Genomic DNA, 21891 nt, shown 5'->3' with positions numbered 1-21891 from the left:
ACTACCGGGTAGTACCTGGAAAAAAACAAAACTACCCCATACCCCTCATTCACTACCGGGTACTACCTGGAAAAAATCGGAAAAAATCGAAAAATCGGGTAAACGTTTTTCCAAAAATCGGGTAAACATTTTTCCAAAAATCGGGAAATCGCGGAAACTTTTTTCGGAAAATCGGGAAATCGGGTAAACTTTTTTCCAAAAATTGGAAAAACAGGAAAATTTTTCTCAATAATCCAAAATGCGTGAGAAATCAACTTTTCAAAAATTGCGTGAGACCATGTGGAAATGTGTGAGTCTCACACCCAATGCGTGAGAGTTGGCACTTCTGATGTTCGAATGTTTGAGTTTGAATGTTTAAATTCGAATGTTCGAATGTTTACATTGACTCGATAAACATTCATTTCAGTGGGATCTGGTAGGATTTTAATTCATTCCAAGAAGTTTGGAAGAATGGTCTTGGACAAACTTGGCTTGATCAATTTATAATAGAACAACTTTACATTTCTATTTTAGCAGATAATTTCTAAACCTTTTTGTTTCCATACTGTTAACATCAATTTTGGACCCAACACCCCTATTTTGGTACACAGGTAGTAAAAATCAAAATAGATTTTGGACCCAACACCCCAATTATAGTACACAGTTAGTACATGACAAATTCTTTTCTCAAACACCCACCCACCCCAGGATACATGCCACCTTCTGGTACACTGACCCCCCCTGCGCCAAGAGGTGTTCATTCATACCTTTTTGGAAGTGTATTAGGGTGTAGAATATGAAAAGTGCTGTTCAATAATTGTTTTGCTTGCCTAAATAAAGATATATGAATAAATATTGCAAAAAATGTAAAAATGCTGACGTCAGCAAAACTTATTTTTTGAATAACTTTTGATTGACTTAACTTTGGATGCTGAAATTTTAACCAAAGTAGGACATTATGAATAGGCACATTTTAAATCAAAAAATATTTTGAACTTTTGCTGACGTCAGCATATTTTAGCAAAAATGTGTTTTTTACTTATTTCTGCTGACGTCATCAAATTTGTAAAAAAAATTGATCCGAAATGTGCTTTTCAATATTCTCTTGCATTCTGCAAAATTTCAGCATCTAAAATTAAGCCAAAAGTTATTTAAAAAATAAGTTTTGCTGACGCCAGCATTTTTACATTTTTTGCATTATTTATCCATATATCTTTATTTAGGCAAACAAAACAATTATCGAACAGCACTTTTCATATTCTACACCCTAATACGGTTCCAAAAAGGTATGAATGAACACCTCTTGGCGAGTGCTATTGGTGTTCAAAAATTACGGAAAATTGGGACAGGCCTTAAAACACAGCACTTTTTTATTTGCCAAGAACTGGAAAGTACAAATTTTATGCAAGACATTTTTTTTTTGAAGATATAGAATTATTTTAATTTTTGGATCTTGCTTATGATGAATCAAAGAAATAGAATTATTTATTGAATTGTAATTGATTTGTCTTTCTTTTCTTTTTGCTTTTCTCTATCAATCACTTTCCATCAAATTGGCTTTGCTTTTTCATGGTTTTGAGGATATTTTCAGACCGAACTTTAATGCACATATGATGTTTTGAAAAGTCGAGCTGACGATGGGGGCCGTCTACATAGTACCTACGCACTAAAATGTCGAAAATCGAGTACCCCCTCCCCCTGTACGCAAATGGCTATACCCCCTGGTACAGTAAGTACGTACTTTTTCATTCACCCCACCCCCCACATCGGTTGAAGAAAATTTCGAATTCAACGTTTGGTTCAGACCTTTATTTAATACTGAATAAGCAGGGGGGTTGGAAAAAATCTCAAAATTTAATAAGCCGGGGGGGGGGGGGGTTGGAATAAAAATATCCTGGGTGGAAAATGTTCGAAAAGGAGGCTGATACAGCAGAATTAGGGCAAAAGAGGGAACTTTCAAAAAAAAATTTCCCAAAAATCAATAAGCGGGGGGGTTTGAATAAGAATGTCCTGGGTGGAAAATTTTCAAAAAATTAATTAGCGGGGCCCCCCCGGCTATTAGGTACCCGTGAGTACGTATAATTTCCTTTGACCCCTTTATCTGATATTCCGATGGCGATTTGGCGGCCGCCCACGCTAAAGCTCTAAAGGAGCGGGCCAATATACCATCGTAGAGGAATAGTAGTCGTCCATTGATGTGCCGACATAAGTTTAGCCCCCACCAACCCCAAAAAATATGTTTCTACCACAGAAAAGTTGAAATTTTTCTGCACTTTCTCAAATTTTATACCATTCAAAGACCAAAGAAACTAAAGCAGGTATGTTCCTATGGGCTTATGCTTTTATCATTAACTTTCATGTTGTTATCTCTCTTAGACCGTCCTCCAAATATAACTGTTGTCCACCGGCCGACAACCGATAAACCGACTTCAGTGTTCCAGAACTGAAGTTTTTTGGATAAAATCTTTATCAAACTTCACAAAAGTGTTCATTGAGGGTTAGTATTCATTTTCTATAGCTTCAGTTTTTCTTTTAGTGTTATTATAGATGATGATTATGACTTTTCTCTTCTTTCAGGCTTTTTTGTGTACAATGTTATTTCTATTTTGTTTTTGCTTCTGTGATTAGTTTAAAGAAGGAAAAATACTTATTTGAGTATTTCTACATGCCCTCCTTGTGAAAAGAATGATAATACTTTGCATGATTCCTTCTCCAAAAAGTTTTGTATGTGTATTTCGTGAAACCTTTTGAAGTTTTTTCTGACCCAAATTTTGTCGGCCATGACACCTTCCCTGTCCAAATTGCACTCGGGCCCATTTTTCTAAAAAATTACGCGGTCAGGCGAAATTCCGTAATGTATTTCTTCCAGATGTTGAAAATTTTCCCGACCTTCAGAGATTTAGCGTGTCGGAAGAAAATTTCTACATCGGGTGCCAGATAATTGACCCCTGCACGCAAGCATACGCTTTTGAGATTTTGTGGCGAAGAATCTTTAAACAAAATTTTCCGGAAATATAAATCAACAATGTATGAGTTTATATTAATTTAAAGTTCTTTTTTCTGTGTCGAAATTTAAAATAACAGTTAACTATATAAAAGAATCTTGAATACCTCAAAATTCTCGAAAAATTAAATACAAAAAAGAACAAAATATATAATAATGTAGAAGTCATAGAAACCTCGATACACGCTTGTGCATTTTCAAGATCATAAAAGAGTAACAAAAAAAGTTGAACAAAAAATATATTGAAGAACAAAAAGTAGTCCATTTGAAAATATCTTTCGATTGAATGAATATTTTTGAAAATTTTTTCACAGTGATGATGGTCAAAGATTGAATAATCACATTTCTACAAGAAGTTGATTTTTTTCTTTTTCATTTTCCATTTTCATTTTTCTTAATTTTTCAATTTTTTTTTTTGCTTGATAATGTTCCACTCACAAATATCTTTTCTATGGGCACAAAATCGTAACTTGATTCGAATTCTATCAAAAGTTACAGTCATTTTTGTCTCCGCTGCAAATTATTTTGAGACAGACTTTAACTTAAATCATCCTCCAAAAGACATGACGAAAATCAACCCGTAAGGGCATTAAAAATTTTAAAAGGTAAAATAATAGAGGATTTAGACCAAATTCTATGAAATAAACACATAGACATAGCTTCTTTTAAAAAACTACCAAAAAAAACATCTCCAAAAAAAGAACGACAAATTATTACGTTTTTCTTTCTATGTTTCTCTTAAGAGTGTATATACTATTTACAGTAAATAAATAAATCAAAAATCTTTTTCCTTTTTCATCTCCCCCTGACATGCATGCAGTGCTATATAATTGGGCATGTCATTGGGACGAGTAAAAGCGAAAAAAATAACTTTCTACAGATTCAAAATAACACTACATTCTTTCTAATAATTTTCATTATGTGATTAAAAACAGAGTGCGACCTACCCACTCGCATCAAACCCAATCTTACGATAGCTTGGCACGCTTTGCAGCATCATTCCTATGAAATAACGAAATAGGAAATTCAATTTGTGTGAAAATGCAGAAAGGTTCAGAATTTCTGTCATAGAAAAAAGCCGAGTTTACAAACAAATTGGACAAACATGAAGCATTTACGAATAACCTGCTAAAATATTGACCAGTCCACATGGCAACGAAGAAACGTTCAAAACAAAAGAGCAATTTTTGCACGAAAAAACAAAAATTAAGAAATAAATTACCTGGCTTCTGCCATTCGCTTCAGTTTATTCTCAGGAAGGTCTTTCAAATCTGAATAAACAAAAGAAAATGACAGTCAAAACAATGAATTTTCTTCGCAATGAAATAAAAAGCTAGCAATGAGCTGGAGTAGATATATCAAGCTACAAAATTTGTGTTTAAAAGAAAAATACTGAAAATTATTTCACCAGAACTTAAACAATGTAAAACAAAAAACTAAAATAAATACCTTGAAGCCACCTGACTTGGGTTGCAGGTCCATAGCTAAACAAACAAAGAAAAACATTAATATTTTTCAGGTTCAAAACCACAATAATTCATGATAAATTCCTTAGACAATACAGTGCGACAATACTCAGAGGACACAGAACAGAACAATAAACAAGAACAATTAGTAGTCCATACGTACCCTTTCTCGTTTTTAGCAGCGATACGGAAAATGATAGCGGGTTTCGTTGTGAAATCGATATGAGCACTCTTCAGGGTTTCAGAGGTCACAGTGCACGAGGAGGTTGAGCCACAGTACACACGGACGAATGTCAGCTGTGTTTGTGTCACTTCTTTGCCTTTCTTGTTATCCACAGCAAGGTAGACGGCGTATTCGAGGATTTTCCCAGCACTATTAGTTGGAGGCTCCCATGATAAATGTGCACCCACATCATTCTAAAATATGCGGAAATAATACGGGTATAATAAATAAAAAAAACATACGAATCATGAAAAGTAAAGTGGAAAGAGATCAGGGAGATCTAGGGCTTGTATCGATCATTTTTAAAAAGATGTACGTAAATGCACAAAGTCCACTTTCATTATAAATGTTTAAGAAGCTATATTTGAACATACCTTGGTGATTTTGATTGAACACGGAGCACCAGGGAAACCTACGAACAAATAATAAATTTTATAGATAGTATTTCGAAATTTAAAAAGAGTTTTGCTTCACAAAGTTAGAATTCACATACTCCCAAGAGTTTTCACCTGGAACATAACCCCTCCCAACCACCGAACTGATTTAAGTAAGAACAGCTTCTTAGCTCAAACGGCTGCTGGCAAACCCTTTTTTCAAGAATGGAAACAGTAAAACATAAGCTGTAAAAAAACTCACCTGGGACACACGTTTTAAAAGCAGCAATATCACTGTACAAACCACGCCCACAAACATTGATACCCGCAACACGGAATTTGAAAGCGGTTCCAGGTTGTAATTCAACTTTCCTCATGCCTTTGTACTGTCCTTCCGGAACAACGTTGTCGTGCTAAAGAATAAAACAGTTGAAATCCTTCTCATTATTTATTTAGTAAAAACGATTTCAAAAGTAAGACTTCTAACTAGTGCGTAGTAGAGCATTCGATGCCCATCATATGACGTGTTTTTAGAAGACAAACTTGATCAGAAAAGAAATGTTAAAAAATATCAAATTCTTACGTTATCATCGCCAGCTTCTACAGGAACATAGTAGTGCGAAACGACAATTGATGTATTGGTTGTCATGGCCACATCATACCACGGTGCCGGGTTCTTTTTGATTCCATCTGGACCTTTACCACGAACGATCTACAGTGAAGAATAAGAAAAAGTCTTGGTATTGCTTGGTAGTTTTAATGCTATTAATGCGTTTGCTATTGAAGTTTACCATCGAAAAAAACTTGACTCTGGTGATACACCCGTTTAAAGTTTTACCGAGGTATAACATACTATGGCGTACCTACATAATGTTAATTAGTAATGTATGGTCATTCACTCGCCCAAATAATCTCATTATTACACATACATACCATGTAGGCTGTAGGCTGCAAGCATCCCCTCTGACATGTTTTGATATAGGGGCTGCGCACCGTGTATAAAATTCTCGTCCGAGAGTTACCCCATCTTTGTACATATGAGTTTTAGAAACTTGATTAGCTTAATTAGTAAGTTTTATATAAGAGATCTTTAAATTTTATTAAATTTTGATTAGAAATTTGAATGGCTAGAGGTTAATAAAAATCATTGGAGTTCTGAAGCTTTTAAGAAAATTGAAACAGGTTACCCCGAAATTGGGTTAACTCTCGGACGGGAATTTTATACACGATACGCATCCCCTATATCAAAATCAATTCTAGGGATGCGTGCAGCCTAACATATTCAGTTACAGTGGGTGAAAAACAACTGACCTTTTTAGCAGCTGCTGCAACACTGATGGCTTTCGAAGAACCATTCACGACAGGAGCTGTAGCGATAGGCGATGAAGAAGCAAGCGCTGCCAACGTTGATAGTGGATTATTCATATCAGTGATGGGTGTCGTCACCGCCCCAGTGTTTCCGCCATCACTGGCAATGGACGCAAGTTGCGCTAGAGTGGATGCGGCCACAGATTCCGATGATTGGTCTGGTTGTTCTTGTTTGACTTCAGCTTCGCCACAGTTTTCTGTTGGGTTTGTAGGTGGTTTTTCGTCCTGGTCAACTTCCATTTTGGTATCGGTAGGTTCAGCTCCCTCTGTGGAACTAGATACTTCGTCTTTGGTTTCAGTGAGGTCAGTTTTTGGTGGTGCTTCCTCCATCGGGACTTCAGTAGGAAGTTCATCTTTATCAATTGTTCCAATACCTGCGGTCGTTTTCAATACATCTTCATCTTTTGGCTCTTCCTTGATATCTGTTGTCGATATGGGCATATCGAGTGATTCAGTTGATTTCAGCAGATTGGAAACGTCGTCTTGTTCTTCTTTGATTTCACCAGCTTCGTTGGTTGTAGAATCGACTTTTGTTACTTCTGCCGGTTTCTGTTCACTAGTTTCCGTCAAAGGTGCCGTTGTTGATGTGACGGCGTCGGTGTTCGTGGTTGTTGTTGGGGTCATGGTCGTCGTTTTTGTGAGAGCTGCGATAGCAGCCGGACGAACTGCTGGAAACTGGTTGACTAACGATGATCCTGTAGTGGTTTTGGCAGCAGAAACACCAGATACGAGAGTAGCCATGGGCGAGACATTAGTTGCTTGAGTTGTCACTGTGCTGACTTTGCTACCTAAGATAGAGCCAACTGACACTGTTTTCATTTGAGTGACACCGCCTGTTTTTTGTGGAATTTGTACAGAGACCAATTTAGATGGACTGTTTTGAGCGGCTAGTTTAAGAGAGCTTGCAACATTTATCGGGTTTTGAGCGCGAATCTGAGCTGTTCCCGTAGCGGCTCCCAGCACCTTTTGGATTTGACTTTGACCTCCGTTTTGTTGTCCTTTTAACAGTGCAGCCATCTGTTGTGGGGTGACTGAAACGGTTGTATTTCCAGTCGAGGTAGAGCTGTTTGGTCCAATAGCACGAATGAAGGTCACTGTTTGAGCTGGGCCACCACTTGTGCTTGGAAGCTGTGCACGAACCAAAGCATACTGTGTCGAAGGGGTCGAGGTTGCAGTGGCTCCAGATGATACCACTTTGATGGTCTGACCAGCTGTACTGGCCGAGGAGGTAGCAGTTAGAATAGGGGTGTTTACTCCTGGCTTTCCAGTGATCTGTTGTTTGATAGCCTGACCTTTAGCGGGTGAAATAATTTGAACAGTTTTGCCACCTGCAGTGCTCACTGCAATCTTGCCAGCAGTGAGTTGGTTCAAAGCTGCTAAAGTGATGTGTTGGTTTTTCATTTGCCCTCCAAGTTGGAGGAGACTTTGAGTGACAGCTTTGGGACTGGTAACAATGTTAGCTGTCTTGTTTGCCCCTGAGGCTGCTTGAGTGATGGCCATTTTGATGTTTGTTTTAGTGTTGGTTCCAAGAATACCAAGAGTTTTAGAGACACCAGCTAGAGAAGTGACCGATGAAAGATTGGTAAGAGTTGATGCCAGAGATTGTCCAGTGCTGGGAAGTCGAATGATATTTGCATTCGAGAGTAGTTGTGTGGTATTTGTTGTGGCAGTACTGCTGGTTATTGGTTTCGCTGTGGTTGAGTTGTTGGCTGTGTTGTTTGTGGTTGTAGAGGTTGTGGGAGTGGGGTTCACTTCGTATTTTTGTATTTGAATGATGTAAGCGTCGGCTGTAAAATATTGAATAACAAATATTAATATCATATTATTAGTAATATAGTTGCTCAAAAGAACGAAATGAATCATAAGAATACCTACCTGAGAGTACACATAGAATCAACTTAAAAAAGTTTAAATTTGTAAAATTTTACCAAATTGAAATGATTTTGACATTACATCAATTGTAACATTTTTATGGGTTTATATTTTAAGATTAGTTTAGATCCTTTATTGAAACTAAATAAATTCGGAAGAAAGAAAATATTTCTGACCTGTTGGTATTGTACCCCAGCATACTTCAAGCGTTGTTGTTGTAGCTCTGACAAGTTGCACACGAGAAGGTGCTGGTGGGCGTTCTGGAGAGAGAATAAGGAGAATAACAAGTTAGTTTCTTTGTTTGTAAGAGATATAGTTATAGAGCCAAATATATGATCCGTACGTTGTTTGAACTCACTTATCGACTTTATGCCTTTTGTTATGAAACGCGTGACAATCCAAGAAGAATGTATTGGTTGGAATAAAATAAAGCTTTGAGAAAGACATTTCACTCTGATATTGAAAGTCACTTTGAGGATTTAATGTAGCATTATAAAGTACGAAAAGACACCGTAATTCGAAAAGATGAATGACATTTACCTGTTTCCAAAAACCAAAGGTCTTTGCAACAAACCTGAAGGATGAGAAAATCACATGGAAATCAAAATGAGCTGCTTTGAGATGCCGTAATTTTCATAAGTGTAAAGTGAACAAATAAATCATTCGATGCATCAAATATATCAAACTATACTTTTAGATTTAAAGTAAATTACATTTTCAACTTGGTTGTTCCATGCTCTTCTATAACCATCTCGACCACTCCAGATATACATTCGTGTATGGACCTGAAACAAAAATACAATGTTAAATCGATAAAATATATTTGAAAAAGTTATATCAAACCACAAATTTATTTGTAAAATTGGTGAAGATAAAATTTGTACATTGCTTCAAAACTGTAAAAATATTTAGATATTTGAATCTACTCCTCTAATCCTGATCTTAAAAAATAAACTGATTACAGAAGGCTAAAGGGGAGTTTCAAGCCTGAAACATCAAGTTCAAAAATGTAGCTTACATTTACAGCTGCATGACCAGCTCTTGGTTTTGGCATCTGGTCATCAGCTCCTTCTACATTGATTGTCTCCCATCTGAGTTTTTCTACACAAACAAAATGAAAATAAAGTAAAATTTGGCATTTCATTACTACAATGCTATTTAACAAATTCTACTGTATATTTACTGATATGAGTGCCTAGCTTCTTTACGTTGGACCATGGCATATGTGACACCAAAAATTTTTCCATTAGTAAATTTCTTACCATCATCAAAAATTAATTATCTAAAATTGCCAGATAATTGATATCTCCTTACCAACATTCAAACAGGCTAAGGTGTTTGTGCATTTCCATTCTTTTTCATGACTTGAACGACCGTCTTCAACGATGAGAGGCACCCATCCACCAAAAACAAACATACGTTTACCAATCATAACAGCAGTATGTAAACTTCTTGGTAAGGGAGCAATACCGTGAATCACAGGTTTCGACCATAACATTTTTTCTAAAAGACAAAAGTCAAAGTGGTTTAGATACTTCAGAGTAAATGCAAATCATACGCAAACAAAAAGTATCAAACAAAAATATCAGTAAAGTGCTATCATATCATATCTGGAAGTTCTTTTAACCTTTGCCAATACTATGTTATTAAGTTAAATGAGAATCATCAATTTGTGTTCTTAAATTAATTGGATTGTTTTTCAGAGCAAATTTTCAGTTTTTATAAATGAAAATTGTTGTTGTCTGTGTCAATGTAGCTAAGGTCAATTAGACTTACCAACATCTAGGATATAAACATCACCAAGACGACAGCCACTCATTCCACCATAAATGAACAGTCTAGGATGTTTACCATTTTCAGCTGTATGAAGAACAGCAGAATGAGATTCTCTCGGTGTTGGAGGCTGACCATAAGTACAAGGAACATCCCACTGAAGATTATCATGTTGACTGAGATCCAATGTATAGAGATCATTCAGATATCTAAAAAAGTGGTGTAGAAATGTATTGTATTTTAACTTCTCTAAAAAAAGTCAAAAACAATTTTAGGTTCCAACACATATTATATTATACTTTTATACTTATATACAGTTCTATATCTCAAAATTTTAGATTTCTATTATGGCTGTGGAATTCAGAAAAGCCAATGCCCAATAACTAAACAATTAGGGACCATTCAAAAAGTACGTACGCTCAAAATCGGTGAAAATTTACCACCCCCTCCCCCTTGTACGCTCTCGTACGCTTTGGCATTACCCCTCCCTTTTGCGTACGTACGATTTAGAAATGACCCCCCCCCCTCAAAAATTTTTTAGATCGTATTAAACAGTCTATACAAAGGTAAATTAGGGGATTTTGAGAAAAATTAAAATAAGTTCAACTTCTGTTTGTCTTTGTTGATGATATAATCAGAAGATCTAACCAAACTTTGACTGAAATTTCGTTGTATTGAAAAATGTCAAAGCGTACGTACCTTTTTACCTGACCTCCCCCTCGTACGCTTTCGGTAGTACCCTCCCCCTCCCCCTCAGAGCGTACATACTTTTTGAATGGTCCCTTAGTAAAAGCAAAGAGAAACAGAACAAAATGAGTAATGTAAAATACCTTGGAATATTACTTCTTGGATCTTCACTGTCGTTTGCAAGTCCACCAAAAAGAAATACTCTTTTACCAACAAGTGTGAAACTGTGACCAAGCCGAGCACATGGTGTTATATTATTTGCAGGTGCTTTAGGATGAAGATGCTTCCATTCCCATCTGCTTGCTTGCAACTCATAAAGCTAAAACAACAACAAAGAAATATATTATGTTGAATTGTACTGTAAATTAAACTTCTGATTTTTCTTTAGAATAGTTTTAGTGTAATGACAAATGACACATTGATGAATGTGCTTTCAATGTTTTGATCAAGATTAGAATGTTTTGTTTTGAAAAGACTTGAAATCGAAACTCGGGTGAGTTAAGGCAAGTCCAAAACATATTTTGCATGATGCCGACATCCTTCTCATTGTTCCTTAACTCTGGCATATAGCTAAAAAGAAGCATATTAAAGAGATGGTTATGGAAAGTGCTGGGTCAAAAATTTAAACAAAGCCGGTTTCAAAATATCAGCCAAAAATTTATTTTGACGTTATGAAATTTGTTGAAAAAACACATCATAGGTAAGATTCAAATAACGTCATTTTTTAAAAACAGAGATAACTTCAAATCTATTAATGCAATAAACACCAAATTTTGGCTGAAGACGTTGATGTTTATTATTATACAAATATTTCATGAAAAAAAATTTAATTTTTAGACGTATTTCAATTATTACTGACAATAAAATGATGTCATCCAAAATCTTAGAAATTTTTTAACAAATATTTCAGAATTGTTAATCTACGTCTCCAGTCAAAATTTGGTGTTCATCGCTTCATTAGATTTGTTATCGCTGTTTTTCAATAACGTCTAACGATGTCCTTTGAATCTTAAATATGAAGCTATATGCGAGAGTAACAATGGGAAGCGGTGGGAAAATCGTAAAAGGGGGTTTGGACTTTCCTTTACTCACCTGAGAATTGAAATGGTTGGGGTTGAGAGAGTACCAAAAACAGAAAATCTTTAAAGATTTTCTTCAAGCCTCTGCAAGCCTTGTCACCAATATAGTTTTTACTGACCCTGTATATCCTGTATTCCACCTCGAAAAGACCGTGTAACTAATATTATTAACAGGCATTTCTGAAATCTACATCTTAATATGCCTCATTTGATATAAATGACCATACCAAAGGCTAGTTTTCTGTGCCAAACTTTGTTCCTTTTTAACATGCCATAAGTTATATGAGCACTAGTGACTATACTGAAAGTGAGCATCTTGGGTGAGTTACTTTAATGGGAAAAACTTTTCCAGGGATTAAATTTCGCGAATTTGGGTGTCATCGGCGAAAATCCTCCGAATTAAGGTTAGGACACTATCATTGTCGAATTTTCGCACACAACCATATCAAAATTTTGAGAGAAGTTCTGTTTGCAAAATTTGAAATCACTTTAGAAAAATTAGATTTAATTCTGATTTGCGAAATTATGCAAAAAATCAGGGAGCTCCTCATCCGCGAAATTAAGTCCCCCTGAAATTTTTGAAGTGCTGGGTCAAAAATTTATATTAACCCTCTATTAAATAATTGGCTGAAAACAGATATTTATGTTATAAAATATGTCGAAAAACACGTCATAAAGACGGTTTCATTAATGTCATTATCACAAAACAATGATAACTTCAATTTTATTGTGGCAATTAGCTCCCAAATTTGGCTGGTGATACAGATTTACAATTTTTGAAAAATTTCATGAAAAATTTTCAAAAATTTTGGATGATGTCATTTTCCTGCAGGTAAAAATGAAAATACGTTATTAAGATATGCTGACAACATCATAAATTTTTGAATTTTTTTGTTAAATTGGTTGGGATTGTTGATCTACATCATTAGTTAAGTTTTAGTATTCATGGCATTAAAAAAATTTAAATTATCGGTGACGTTAATAAAGCCTTCTTTGTGACGTGTTTTTCGGCGTATAACGCCAATATAATTTTTTAGCCAATATTTTGAGATATTTTTGAGAGGGTCATTGTAAGTTTTTGACTCAGCACTTTTTGAAATCCTCTCGTTAATACGCTTCTTTAAAGCTATACATGGTTTGGGAAGAACGGTAGGAAGTGGTCAGCGACACATAAAGTTTTGGACTTGCCCTAACTCACCCGAGATTTCAGGAGAAATACAGAACACTCTCATACGATAAAAGTTTACCCTTCGTTTTGCATAAGATTTCACTTTCCTCACTAAGATTCCACTGACTTTTCCAGAATTTTTCTGCCATTTTCCTGGGATAACTGGCATGAGATTAGAAAGCGTTTTTTGTAAAGGTACTGAAAATCTTGTGTTTACTTACAAAATTACATAATTTCTTTCCAAAGCCCATCTTCAACTACAGAGTCCTTATGTTATCTCTAGAAAAGTGGCAGTTGATTCCGGTGCAAGAAGTAGAAACTTGTGCAAAAGGATAGTAAATAGTATCCGGAAAATTTTGTTCTAAAACAGAGTTTTTTTTTCTCAACTCAACGTTTTTGTTGATTTTTTTAGAGTTGATTGGGTGACACTAGCGTCCCGCCAAAATGCGTATCAAAGATTAATGCTGCGAAAGCGCTATATTGTTTACTTGACTCTCAAGCAAAAAAATGCGCCGCAAAACTTCTAAAGGGATTCATGAAAAAATAACCCGGCACTTTTTAATGAAATTAACATTTTCAAAAACTTTGAGAAATTGCCTAAAATTTGAGCCATAGATGAAAAAATTTGAGCCAAGCCAACCTTGAAAACTAATTTGAAGATCAACTTCACAAGAAAAAGATCTATGGGGGAGGCGGAACCCACCTAGATCCATGCACCACCGGATAGGCTATCTCCCAGAAATTTTGCCAGACCTCAAACAATGACCCATACGACCCTCGACATGGCCCGAGAATTCTCGGGCCTCTTCGGGCCATGTTTGGGCCAAGAGACCCTATCAATTCTTTTGGCCCGAACATGACCCGAGTCATTCGGGCCATGTTCGGGCCTCCTTTTTCATAACGCTTTTAAGCCTGCCTGGCTGGGTCCATTGAGTCTAATCTAAGTACGGAGTACTAATCTAAGTCAGAAGATTCCATATTTATATTGATTCAGCATGTCCAGTCAAACAAAATAGTACAAAATAAGATTTGTCTGTTTTGTTTATATCGCTCAAAAAAACTTTACGAGCTTCCCGTGGACATGCTTTAGTTTAAAACCAGTTTACTAGCAAATATTTCCACCCTAAGTATATTTATAACTATGTTTTCATACGAAATAAGACATTTAATATTAATATCAATTTTATACAACATTCATAATATAATTAAGAGAAACCAAGTTTTTCTCAAAGAAAATGTAAAAAAAATTAAGTCCTGAAATTACACGCCTGTTTAAATCATGTTTTCAAAAATTGGCCCGAGTGTGGCCCGAACACGGCCCGAATTCTCGGGCCAGCTCGGGCTTTACGCGAATTCCAATAAAAGTTTTTGCCATGTCGAGGGTTGTTGACCCATTTACATGTGCAGAATTGTTTTTACTTTAGCGTATAAACAAGGCCTTAAAAATCAAAGCGCTGTCTCTCGAGAATTGAATTGACAAATTTTGGCTGCTGCACGTTTTATTTTGTTTCAAAGTTTGAATTAATTGTCTTGCGAACTTGATTCAGGTAACTCTCATCCTTGTTGTTGCAAATACATCCTGTAGATGACTGATGTTGTTTTTTCTGAAAGCTAGATTTCCTAGTGTGACTAACTGTTTTTATGAGATAGAAAGCATCCAAGTTTCATGTTTTCCATTAGGGGTTAACACATCTGATCCATGTACACACAATATTTCTTTCCAGGCAGAATGAATGTATAGGGCTAGGGGGAGCACAGAAACAGAAACACAAAATGCAAGATATATATCACCTGTTTTGGTTTGCAACATTTAGATAAGAAATACACTATTATACAGTTACAAAATCATGAAAAACATCAACTCAATTCATTATAAAGAGTAAAAGAGTTTGCATGATACTCTTCTTCAATTATTATATCTTGGATTGCAACGCTCTCAATTTTTTTGTTTTGATTTTAAGCTACCATTTTTAAATTCTCACATTTTTTCGAATGCGAAATGCTAATTTATGCGAACACCGCATAGAATATCAAAAATGGCGCCCCACAAGAAATTGCGAGCAGCCGTGCCGGTTGGTTTGTTTTGACAAAAAAAATCCTTCTTTCAAAAAATTTGACAAAATAGCCTTTTTTATCCCTTCAAATTTCGGTATAAATAAAAAAATTAAAACAGTAAGAGATTTACCTCGTTTGAGTATCTTCCATATTCAACCATCCCACCAAATATCAAAAGACGAGTTCCATCGCAAACGAAACCAAAGGCTGCACAACCAGGTGGTATATCTCCCTGAACTGCTGGCACAAACCATTGATTTGTGGCTATAATAAAAAATGACAACGCTTAATATCCACGTGAGTAACCAAAATATGATCAAAAACTACACATCCTAATGAATCAAGGTTTTTGTAGATTCATTTCTTTCCAAAAAATAATCAAAAATCCAACAGAAGAATAGAAAAAGACGAACAAAATTCTTTCCCCGTTTTTTCAAACCAAAATATCAAGTATTTACCAGTGTTATATACATGGAGCTCTTCAACAATGCCTTCATTACCACCACCAAAAATGACAATCAAATCACGAATCGCAACCGCTCGGTGGCCGTGCCGTGGTTTCGGAGAAGGCCCCGACGGTTCCTTGACGCATTTCCACTTCATAGAAGCAGCCATGTTGTTTACATCTTTTTACTTCTTTGAGCTCGAAATCGAAAAAAATAAAATTTGCGCGTGCGCACTAGAGAAAATGGTTCTACAGGGTCTACCATCAATCGGGGGCCGCACGCCATTCACACCGCCCCACCCCGGCCGAGTGATACGCCCACACCAGCCACAGTTTAACCCTTTAAGGGGGTTCCCTACCGGAAATGCTGATTTCAAAGTTGACGTTGACGACTACACCCATAGGTGTACCTTTACTTTTGGGGAATTTTTTTATTTCCCTGTTCACCACACAAGCAGTTATTTGACGCATCGAATTTAAAGGATATTTAACAAAGCTCGCGCCGTTAGTGCTCGCCGTTTGTGATCAAACAAAGTGACTTTGAAGACTGGGATATGTTGAGATTTCGGAACAAGGCAAAAAAATTGAAATCTTGAGCATATTTTGACCTTTTGTCAGCCAAAATGCCAACAAAAAACTTTAAACGTGATTTTCTCCATTTTTTTAGAAACTCTGCAGAAGATAGGCCCTGACGCATTCAAGCTTTTGACTTGAAATTTTGAGTGAGGGATTCTTTATAGCCATAAAACGGAGGTTCATCCCTATAATTTTCTATTAGAAATAAAAAAAGATGACGTCACTGTGAGCATTTGATTTTTTTATTAATTTTGACGAATCAGTAATTGTGCACTAAAAATAGCATAGCTCAGCGAAAAACGACTAAATGTCTGAGAAAATTATAGGGAACATTGAGAATTTGGTCTACAACACTCATGCAAAATTTGAAATCGATCATATAAAAATTGTGGCCTCTATTTTCTGCAGAGTGGAACCCTCTAAATGGCTTATAAATCACGCTCAAAGTGAGAAAAATCTGATTTGAGAAATTGGAATTTTCTTTTGGAAAATTCTTATTTTTACTTTGAGAAGTTTCATTTGACATAAAATTAAGTTATTTGGACCAATAATGGCCGTTTTAGCGTTTTTGATGGGGAACCACCTTAAAGCGCTTAAAGAGATCCGCACATTATTTTGGTATTTTAGGATTCCTTGACACCTAGGCAAATGCAATGAAGAATGACTGATGGTTTTATATACACCTGTAAAACTATATATTTTCTGAAAGCATATGAAATGTAAAGTCCGAAAACATATTCGAAAGTCAATGATATTTTGCTCCTGGCAACCAGCCTAGGTTGCCTAGCAACCAAAATTTCTGAAAAATATTTTTTTTCGTCAATTTTCAACTTTGGAGTCATAGTGAGAGCTACACTGTTCTTCGTGTGCACAGACTTGTTAAAAGCAAACTAACTTTTTTAAATGATCAATTAAGTCTATAAGATCATAAAAACGAGTGGTGAGAAAAATTTTGACCACTTTGCTGGTCCCCATGTGACGTCGTCACTTTTGCTAGGGCTTGAAAATGAAAGTGAAAATTAGAAGCTCAAATATGGCTCAAATGAAAGATATTCATCCAAGGATTCCAAAAAATATCACAAGATATACCTGAAAATCAATATTTGAGAAGCAATAAGGGAAAATAGCTCAAAAAATGACATCATCAATGACGTCATCGGCAATTAAAAAATCATCGAAATCGAAAAATTTTTGTGTCATTTGAAAGAGGACCTGCTTGGGAACAAAAAATATTACTACGGAAAACCTTGAATTTCACTTGATTGGAAGTTATTCTGTGAAATGCATTTGACTTGACTCTCAAGCTTTTAAAGATTCCTGGGCGTGCCCGAAGCTAACCTTTTGCAGGTGGGCAAATTTAATGAATTACAAATTTGCTGACAGGGGCTTATAAGAAGAAATTCAGATTTTTTTTTAGTAATATTTTTTGTTCACTACTAGATGGTCCTCTTTCAAACAAAACAAAAAAATTTTCCATTTTGACGATTTTTTTTATTGTCGATGACGTCATTTTTGAAGCTATTTTCCTTTAAAGCTTCTCAAATATTGATTTTCAGGCATATGTTGTGATATTTTTTGGAATTCTTGGATAAATATCTTTCATTTGAGCCATATATGAGCTTCTAATTTTCACTTTCATTTTCAAGTCCCACCAAAAGTGATGACGTCACATGGGGACCAGCAAAATGGTCAAAATTTTTCTCACCCCTCGTTTTTGTGATCTTATGGACCTAATTGATCATTTAAAAAAGTTAGTTTGCTTTTAACAACTCTGTGCACACGAAGGATGTTTTCAGAACATAGTAGCTCTCACTATCATCTGAAGAGTTGATTAGTTGAGCTTAAACTACGAATATCCACACAAATAAGACCAAATTTAGCACTGAACAAATGCAGAAAAAATATTAAAAGAAGCTTGTCTACTTTCCAAGATATTGTAAAGAAGCTGAAAATCAAAAGTGCTAAAAATGGGTACAATTTTTCCTTAGAAAATTAGTACGGCACATATTGCACCCAACTGAATTTTTTTTTCATTCATTTAGATTTGTTTAATGAATTTATGTAGGACGATTTTTTCGGATGCCGGTAATTTTGATATTGCAAGGACTTAAAAAGAAACGAGCGACGAGGCAAAAGATAGATTTGAAAAGAGAAGTCCCGCCCAAAAGAGCTTTCCATTCCAATGAACAATCATGACCTACTCCAAGGTCCCGAATTAGTAGGGGGTCGAATAAAAAGGGGTCAGGATTTTTTCGGAATCTAATAAACAGGGGAAGGGCTTTGAAATTTAACCTTCAAATACCGCCCAAAAACAAGGTATCACTATCAGCTAAAAACAGGCTATTTAGAGCAATTCATCTTGTGCTAGCTGAAAATATTTTTCAGTAGAAGATAAACGGAGGGGGGGGGTCCGAAAATAAATAACCGGGTGTGGGGATGTTTTATTCCGGACCTACTTAGAGTACTTTGCTTTATATATAGCCAAAGCCGAGAAAATTGCATTCGACCTACCGCTTTGAAAAGATCCTTAAATATCAGTTTCTCACAATACTAAAGTTGAAGGAATTAAGGCTAGTATTGAACGATGAATCATTTGGTCTTTCAATTGTAAGTTGTAAAGTAAAGAACAGCACAACAAGCATTAATTCGTTGCTATTTTACCAAAGCCAGAGTGTAGCTTATGCTGCTTCTCTCAAGATATCTACTAATGACTTTGATTCTTAGCCAACCACCTTACAATTACATTTGAATAACGGTGACTCATCACTCATCATTCTTCTCAATGAAAACGGTGATGAAAAGCAGCAGCTACATCATCAAATCCGAGGGGTTTCGAAAAAATCTCGTACACTTCTTAGAAAAATCACGCAAAAAATCACGCAAAAAATCAAAAATCACAAAAGAATCACAGAAAAATCAAAAAATCACAAAAAAATCAAAAATCAAAAATCATTTCGTACGCTTTTTTCGAAGTGATTTACCCCTCGATCAAATCGGTATCGTTACATAACCTTTGTATTTCAAGCTGCATGCCTTAATAAAATGAGCTAACTACCACAATTTTCCCAAATTTTCATAAAATAGCACAAAACTATTTGCGAAACCTGTGGTTTTCAGCTTAAACCAATATATTTCTGTTAGCCAGATGCTTGGAATGGATCACTGCAAGGTTACTAGAATCTAGAAGTTTTGACATCGGGACTAAATGATAGCAAACTCAAATTTAGGCTTCTGCTCATCCTGCCTCTAGCGAAAAATTATAGGAAGTATATCTATAGAGGTCTGCGATTCAGACTAACTCAAATTGAGTGCTAGTGTTTTGCAGACGCTGGATTATAAGGCAAGGCTACATACTTTTCCAGTTTTCCAGTGCCAAATCTATATCGTAAAAGGGGTGTGTAAAGGGATTAAGCAAAGGCAAACCCGCGCAAAAATTTGTAAGTTTACGGATAAGGAAACTTGGAAAAGTCCGGATTAAAATTTCGCGTTTTTCGCGATTTTGATCCTTTTTCGCGAAAGTTTCTGCCAGGTAAGAAATTAAACCTGAAAAACGCGAAAGTTTTTTTTCGCGAAAAATGTTTGCTAATATTTTGCGTTTTTGTAACCAAAAAAGGTAAATTCTATATGAATTCGCTAAATTTTGTGACTTTTCGACTTCGCGAAACTTTCTACCCGCGAAACTTTCTGCCCCTTAACTTAAAGTATCAACCTCTGACGACCAAGTACAACGCCAACATGCATTGCTGTCATGATTACTTTTCTCTGCATTGATTTCGCGTTGAATAGAATCTCGATATGTCGCCACAGATCGGAATATGATTTCGGCATGTGCTTTTCACCATATAGTGAAGTTAAAGCCAATCCCCGCTGCAGGTGGTCCTCTCAAATTGGTTATCTCTCAACATTGTGGCTATGCATCGCAAGTAATTCACTTGTTAGATGTCTATTTTGGTGATAGATGTATAGTTTTCAGCGGTCAAACTAATATGGCGTTTAACCTTTTCATGGTAGGATTATCATTACTTTACTATAACTCTTGCCAATTTAACTGTATTAGTAGAATACTTCATATGTTGAACGGTGAAGAAGAATGCGGCTATTATATTTTGATTTTTCCCGATAAGTTTCGGACTAGAATAGTAGAATACTTCATATGTGTAGCTTTTCCTTTCAATTAACATACTCCCACTCTTCCTCTATAGATAGTTTTTTAAAGGAAGTCATTTTAAAGTCTTTGCGCTTGCACAGAAGGAAAGATATAGAATCCACGCCCGGGGAGCACTCATATGGTCCGATCCATGGCATGTGCCGTCCTTAAGGGCTCTGACCAAAGGAATTTTTCATATTTGCCATTTACAAAATATAGATTTCTGGTTACAAAAATTTTCCGAAAAATTTCAAGTAGTTCGTTTCTTTGCGGACAATTAAAAAAATTTCGAAAGAAAAACATTAATCACCCATTGAAACTTAGCATTTTTTGTATAAGAGGGTAATATAACATTTGATTAACGTCTTTTTAAAGTTCATAACGTCATTTTGTAATTGCCACCGCAGGGAGCCTAAAGCAACCGAGGATGGCATTCATAGCTTCACGCATAAGGAAGTTGGGCAAACATCTCATAATTTTGCGCGCGTTTTTCAGTATTTTAGTTCCGCTTAACGGTAGCATTCTTATCTTACGGTCTCTCTCTATTGTTTTATCATCATCAAAAAGATTTTTCCGGAGTTATTTTGATCTGATTGATTACTCATTTTAAAATCTCAGTTTGTCTTTTTCTTATCCCTGGAGAGTTGATAAATCTAAGGAAATTCCCTTTTCAGGGAAATTTCCTTTTTATACCACAAGTAGTTATTAAGTGCTTTTCATAGGTTAAAAATATTACTCTACTCTATGTATTCGAACAGTTATGTTGCTAAACGTGTCCATTAGTAAAATAACATATGAAGAGCAGTATCTTCAGATATACGCCTATTATAGGAAAAACCAGTAAGTCATATGATTCTGGCTAGGCTGGTTTTAATTTTAAATGAGTTTTTCAGGCCTCGTTTCAGGCTTAAATGTCAATATTAATGAAAATGGAAACCTGTACTTCTCAGTAATTTCTGAAATCTGAGGCTCAGATTCTTCTTAATTTGTTCTTAGGCTTTGGCCAAATTTCAGTCCCGTATTCTTATGAAATTGTTCTTATAAAAAAAGTGTAAGACAAGGCACGGATGTCACTCTAAGTAGACTGTAAATCACTCCCTTTACACATTTGTTAGCATTTGAAAGAATTTTGTCTCAGATGAGAGGTCAATCTTACAAAAATTACTGTAGGGCTAAGATCATTCCTTTTGAACGCAAATTCAACTCTATGTGTTCGTTTTGCTGCGGTGGCACCTTAATTACTCTTGATAGAATAAATTTCCAAGCAACTTGTAAAAACAATTTTTTGTTAAAAGTGCCAAGGAACCCAAAACAAAATTTTTATCTTCAAATCCCTTAACAAATTTTTTGACTATGGTCAGAGCCCTTAAGCGTAGGTTTTTTGAGACCCTTGAAATGCCTGTAAAGGTGTACTTTTGATATAGTGCACTACAAAGGGTTTTCTTTTAGCTAGATATACTGTAAGGGTGTGTTTTGATTTAGACGTTTTACCTAGACACTTTCTCTTACTTAAAAATATAATCAATCGTAAAAGGGGTTACGCACGGAGAACGAGTCTCGTGTTCGCAAAGCGAAAGGGATTCTATAGAGCCAACTATTTCCCGAGTTAGAAGATCAATAATAACTCGGAAAGCTAAAGGAAGCAAAAATTCCAAAGTTAAAAAATGAAAAATAA

General features: G+C 35.7%; 1 protein-coding gene across 1 annotated transcript; it reads right to left on the bottom strand.

The window, feature by feature from the left end:
• Positions 1 to 3400: 3400 nt before the first annotated feature.
• Positions 3401 to 15699, bottom strand: LOC136818386 (host cell factor 2-like). The gene is made up of 17 exons (XM_067074722.1): positions 15507 to 15699; positions 15179 to 15312; positions 10890 to 11065; positions 10063 to 10268; positions 9601 to 9789; positions 9305 to 9387; positions 9000 to 9071; positions 8827 to 8860; positions 8463 to 8546; positions 6358 to 8201; positions 5630 to 5758; positions 5309 to 5459; positions 5047 to 5084; positions 4613 to 4866; positions 4433 to 4467; positions 4206 to 4254; positions 3401 to 3985 (listed from the first exon to the last, which is right to left on the bottom strand). The coding sequence occupies exons 1-17, from the start codon at positions 15661 to 15663 to the stop codon at positions 3952 to 3954; spliced, it is 3669 nt and encodes a 1222-aa protein (XP_066930823.1). The 5' UTR covers positions 15664 to 15699; the 3' UTR covers positions 3401 to 3951.
• Positions 15700 to 21891: the final 6192 nt, after the last annotated feature.

This window comes from Clytia hemisphaerica, unplaced genomic scaffold (assembly GCF_902728285.1).
Source record: "Clytia hemisphaerica strain Z4C2 unplaced genomic scaffold, Clytia hemisphaerica genome assembly, whole genome shotgun sequence".
In the NCBI taxonomy this organism is placed as follows: domain Eukaryota; kingdom Metazoa; phylum Cnidaria; class Hydrozoa; order Leptothecata; family Clytiidae; genus Clytia; species Clytia hemisphaerica.
Note: the sequence above shows the minus strand (reverse complement) of the source record. Positions and strands in the feature narration are given on the sequence as shown.